At 51.3% G+C, this 5,672-nt stretch overlaps 1 protein-coding gene across 1 annotated transcript; it reads right to left on the bottom strand.

Moving 5' to 3' along the window:
* Window positions 1–1,673: 1,673 nt before the first annotated feature.
* On the bottom strand, window positions 1,674–5,433 carry LOC119278617 (U-box domain-containing protein 44-like). Its single transcript, XM_037559947.1, has 3 exons — window positions 5,026–5,433; window positions 4,180–4,480; window positions 1,674–3,821 (listed from the first exon to the last, which is right to left on the bottom strand). Exons 1-3 carry the CDS (start codon window positions 5,290–5,292, stop codon window positions 2,362–2,364), a joined length of 2,028 nt encoding a protein of 675 aa, XP_037415844.1. The 5' UTR covers window positions 5,293–5,433; the 3' UTR covers window positions 1,674–2,361.
* Window positions 5,434–5,672: the final 239 nt, after the last annotated feature.

Raw genomic sequence — 5,672 nt, 5'->3', positions numbered from 1 at the left:
GTTTTTTCAGTGCCGGCGCGGAAAAAACGCCTGGAAAGGGCCTGTTGGGGGCGCGGCTGGATATGCTCGTATGCTTCATGTAGTCCCTCCGGGTTTTTTACATTGCGTATACGTTTATTTGAAGGGTATCTAGATGAGATATAATTTGATCTTCATTCACTTTGAAAACAAGAACAGATACAGCTCACGTCAGCACACACACATCTTATAGTATCACATCCAATAACTATAAAAGATGAATGAGACCAAATTATATCTCATCTAGATGAGTTCTAACAAAACTGTTGTCTAAAGGTGTAGCAGCCGCCGGCGTCGAGCAGCCGGAGACGCGGGCAGTGGTCGAGGACAGCGCACAGCATACGCTCGTCGAAGAAACCCTTCGCCACCACGAGCCGCTCCAGCAGGGGCAGCTTCTCCATCGCCAACGCGCCAAGCTTGTTGTGGTCCATGTCGAACGAGCTTGTCACGTGGAGGCTCTTCAGCAACGGCGCCCTGCACGTACGCACGCACGCACGCACGGTGCTCCTCAGTTAGCTCACGTACGTGTTGACCGATCGATCGATCGACTGGTTTCACGTTTGATCAGATTTAGATCGGACGGCGTACCTGTCGGCGAGGTAGACGAGGAAGTCGCCGTCGACGCGGCCGCGGAAGGACTCGCACAGGCCGGCGCTGCGGTCCACGGCGGCACACGCCATCGCCTCCCATCCTACCGGACCGTCCCTCTGCATGTCCTCGTCGGAGGCGAGGTCGATGCGGCGCCATAGCAGCGGGTCCTCGACGGCCGCCCGCCGCCACGACGCGCACGCCAGCCCCGGCCCCGTCCCTCGGAGGACGTCCGTCTGAAGGCGCTTGAAGATCGCGCGCAGGGCGGTGACGGGCAGCGCCGCCCAGTCCCTCCAATCTGCTGGCCGAGAAGCAGGACGCTCCTTCTCCTTCCTGCCGTGGCGGGGACGTGTTGCGCGGCGAAGGCCAAAGCACCGCCGGAAGACGAAGACGGCTTTGCTCTGCTTGATTTCCTTGACCATGATGATTTCTTTGAGCTTTCACGTGTGCGTATAGGTGGGGAAAATCGGCGAGGAGATGAATATGGCGGTGGCAGTGGATCCAAGAGATCGGAAGTCTTTACAGTCCGTGGGAAAAGGCATGGGAATTTTTAAGTTGGAGTTAGCTGAGAGATTAGACATGGGAAGTGGACTATTAGTCCTAATCCTTGTTTGGGGTGGGCGTTAGTCGTGGGAATCTTGTTTCCGCAGCTTGCGGGATGGGAGCAACGAACATGGCGATTGGTTTTTTCTCTCTCATTTCCCATTCCCTCCTTCAATTACCAGAGCCCCCGTGGGAAGAGATAGTGGGAGTTTGACGGGCAACTCCCTTTCCCCGTCCATCATCAATTCCCCTGTCCTCCAATCAAACAAGGGAATTTAAATCCCACGCCCTCCTAATTCCCATTCGCTAATACTACTTCCCCCGAAACAAACAGGCTGTTAATAGTCATTGGTGATCGTACATTGGCAAGTCTCTCCGGAGGAAAAAATAAAATAAAATAGGAATGTTATCTGGCGACCGTTCCTCTGGAGGAAATCCCCGGTGAAGCCTCTCGTAGCCACAGGATCAAGAACTGATGGTGGCAGTTTTCAGCTGAAAAATACACTGTATAATAAACAAAAATGTCATGCTTTAAGACAAAAATGCGATCCCAAAACACTAAACTACCAGCCACGCCATTGCAGTCCCAAAAATAAAATCTGGACGCAATCCCTGGTCCACAGGTCTCTCCTAAAAACAGAAGATGTTCAACTAAAAGAACTGGAATCTGGGGGGTGGCAATTACTTTGATCAAACGGCTGCAAGGGCGTTCGCTGGGAGTTTCTTCCCAGCGAACGTTCACCAGTTAGCATTACCGGAGAAAAAAGACTCAAGCAACTTGTTGTGCCCGAGCGGCTGTCTGCAATCATGAATTCATGGTAGCCCAATTTACAATCCCTGGGAGTTGAACAGATGTGCTGTACAAAACAATGGGTGTATGTATATATCTACATATCAATGAAGTATCTCTCGCTGGACATATGATTAACCTACGCTATAAACTTGCATCTTTTTTTCATCTGAGTAACGCACTCCTTTATAACTAACAAAAATGAGCAGGAAAATACAGAGCAGCCGTGTTGACACTACTGCACAATAACAAAATCTCCCTTCAGAGGTAATCCGGGAGATTCATAAACATCTTGGTTGACAAAAGAGATGTTGAACTTCAAACATCCTGTCAAGTATATGTATCAGGGCATCAGGCATCCTTCAAGGGGCGCTGGTGGTTGCCCAGGTCATTCAACCAGCATCACTGCACAACGGCTATGCTTAAAAGTAGCTGGACTGCGTTTGAAGTAGCTGAAGGTGAGCAAGGATCCTGCCGATCATCGGTTTCAGGACAGGGTCACCTTTCTGAGCGAGATCGATGAGCAGAGCCTGCACGATCCCGCCATACTGCTCTCTGTGCTCTTCGAGCCGGAAGATCCTCTCCAGAATCCATATTGCCTTGTCCTGGGAGGTCAGCTCGCCTGCCTCGGCGACTCTCAGCAGAGCATGGACACCTGACGCCTTCTCTATCGCCCTGCTCCCGTTCTCCCAGATCTCGTCGTGCACGAGGGTAGCCAGCGCTTCCAGCACCGCTCCATCTGCTTCACGCTCTTCGCCTTCTAGTATTTGGACCAGTGGGTTGACAGCACCAGCTTTTACCAAGCAGAAAGTGCTCTTCACAGTGCACTGGTAATCGTGAACAATACAGTAAGACTCGGCTGATGGGGGAACACAAAGCCACCTTGGAGATTTTGCCTTGCGTAATGCTACTGAATTCTGTGACAGTTGAGCCAAAGATGTCGCTGATTTAGACTTTGCCTTTACTGATCCTTCTGAAAGCAGCTTGACGAGCCAAGGAACTACCCCATGTCCAACTGCTAAGCTTTGTAGTTTCTTATCCCAAGGAACGGTGAACCTGGCTAACACACCAGCAATGCCCTCAAGTAACCACAGTTTTAGTTGCGACGGAGATGCTGAGATGTTTGCCTCCAATAAGGAGATCAGAACTGGAAGCAAGTTTGCTTGTGTGAGAAACTTAGTGATATTCTTATCTGCCACCGGGAGGTTACTTAGGACACCAACAGCTGCAGCCTTCTCGGCAATCCCAGGTGTAGGAGAAGCAATAATCTTCACTAAGATATCAAGATGGGTCTCCCTGATCTGTTCGGCCAATTCTTGTGAAGCATCTTTTGATAGATGGAACATTAAATTCAAAGCAGCAACTTTGATACCAACATTCTTTTCTCTAAGGAATGGCAGGAGGAGCTGCACTCCACCATTTTGTCTAATTTTAGCTCTAGCCCTCTTAGCGTTTGTGTACCCACAAATACTATTGAGGGCCCTTAAAAGATGCAGCTGAATTACTGGACACGATAAGTTAAGAAGTGAGAGCATCTGAGGAGCTGCATCCCTATGGAGTAGGATACGATCAGATTGTGCTATATTTGAGAGTATAGCCGCGGCTGGCTCTCTAAGGGTCATGAGCACTGATGTGACCGAGCAAAGGAGTTGAAGCAGTGATCCAGTTATGCCACAATTTATCAAAAGTTCTGCGTTTTGCAGAGAGCTAGAGAGATTACGCAAGGCGGCTAGGGCTGAGTGCTTGGCTTCATGGTTTCCAGATTTAAACATCTCCACAAGGGGCTCGACCGCTCCGTCTTCTCCAAGGGAAGATTTCATCTGTTCAGAGAGGAACATCTTGGAAATAGCGGTTGCCATTAGGATCTTGTTCATATCTGAACCTGTAAAAACAGAAAATAAACCTTAGAACATCATTATAGCTAGATGACACACATCTGTGCTGAAGTAAGTGGGGATTCAACTAGTCAGATTAATTTTGAAGTTTTGTCCTGTTTTTCCCATGGTTCTGGGTTGCACTCTATTATTACTTATTGCATTATTTTTCATGGTTTTACATGATCTCGTCTTCAATTTTATGGCTTGGATCTCACATGTGCATTTTGAGAAGCTCTTAATTAGTTTATCGCATAGAAAGGGAGAAGCTCATAACCGCCTGATTTTGAAGAATACCACTATAACTCACACTTACATATGCTAGAACATGGCAGTTTGATGCACAGTGTAGAATAATTAAAATACCTTCTTTCAGGTAATGTATCAATGGTCGAAAATAGCCAGCCTCTGCCATGAGCAGCACATTTTGTGGGTTATATGACAAAATGTGCAGCAACTTCTCTGCGTCATCATAGGTGCGTGATTCGTGTGCATTCCTCAGCGTGACCAGCATCACTATACATCCTTTGATCCTGCCAATCCTCTGCCGGACCTGTGGAATGTCTGACAAATCCAATAGCAGCGCAATTGCTTCCATTCTCTCATCGACGTCTCTAGACAAGGAGCGTACGATGCTTGAAAGTGCCTCAATGCTTGCCATCCTCTCCTGCAAAGCCATGCGGGAAACACAATCAGATTGGGAAGCATGGTCGGGTTCATTATTTATTGTACTCTGATGATCAACTACTAGTCTTTAACCATCATATTCTGCAAAATGAAAAACTTATATAATCAAGCAGTCCATATCATTATTGTCAGAAAATATACGACCCTGCTGTAGGCATAGGCAGCTGGCAGAGCAAGCTGTCGATTGCAAGCCACCGTGCCGTGCGGTAAGCGGGTTGGGCACAGGCCGAAATTCTTACAGCTCTCCATTATGAAGACAATCCGTGTTTCCATGATCCAAAGCAACACCAAGGCTGTGTTCGGCAATCCTCCAGGGAGTGGAGCGCGCGGAGCACCCTGCTGGCTGCTCCCCAAATTTCTATTATATGCCGCTCCGCTATGCAGCGGAGTTACAGAGCGAAGGGATTCCGAAGGGAGCCTAAATGCAGGAGCAGCCATTAAAGGCCATCCCTCCACGAGCATACCATCGAACACATAGGGCGCACGACCACAAGAGGCCAAACAGCGGCCGCTCGGTTCACTCACCTTGGTCTCTCCGCCGGCGCATCCCGCGAGGCGCCGCAGCGCGGCCATGACGAGGACCCTGACCTCGGCGTCCCCCGCGCCGGCGAGCCGCGCGAGCAGCGCCGGCACCAGGACCCCGCCCTCCTCGTCCTCCCCGAGCCTCCCCTCGCCGGCCAGCGCGGCCACCTCCCGCGCCACGGCGCCGAGCTCGGGCCCGGCGCCGTTCTTGACGCGCACCAGCAGGTCCTCCACGTCCACCGCCGCCCGGCGGCCCGCCCCCGGCGGCATCGCGGTGCGCCCAAGAAGCGAACGGCACTGTCTCTAACTGTAGCCGGCACCCGTGCGGACGCGGAGGTCTGTAGTAGCTTCTGCGGCCGGCTGCGGCGTAGCAGGAGGAGGAGTGGGCGTGGTATAGTGGGCGGAGGAGGGGGGAGGGGGGGAAGAAGAAGAGGTCAAGTCGTCCATGGGGATGGGGGAGGGAGGAGGCGACCAGGCCGAGGCTGGGAGGCGCCGGCGGTCGCTGTCTGTCCGCCTCAGCTTTCCGGTTTTCGCGACGCGCGGCGAGTGAAGTGAGCCAGACGGGATAGCTCCATCGCGTGGTTCATCGGTACGTACGACCGAGTCGGACGACAATAATATTGCCTCGATTTTCAATGGACTAGCTGCCA

Source organism: Triticum dicoccoides, chromosome 3B, assembly GCF_002162155.2.
Source record: "Triticum dicoccoides isolate Atlit2015 ecotype Zavitan chromosome 3B, WEW_v2.0, whole genome shotgun sequence".
Classification (NCBI taxonomy): domain Eukaryota; kingdom Viridiplantae; phylum Streptophyta; class Magnoliopsida; order Poales; family Poaceae; genus Triticum; species Triticum dicoccoides.
The sequence above is the reverse complement of the archived record's forward strand: the minus strand, read 5'-3'. Positions and strand labels throughout refer to the sequence as shown.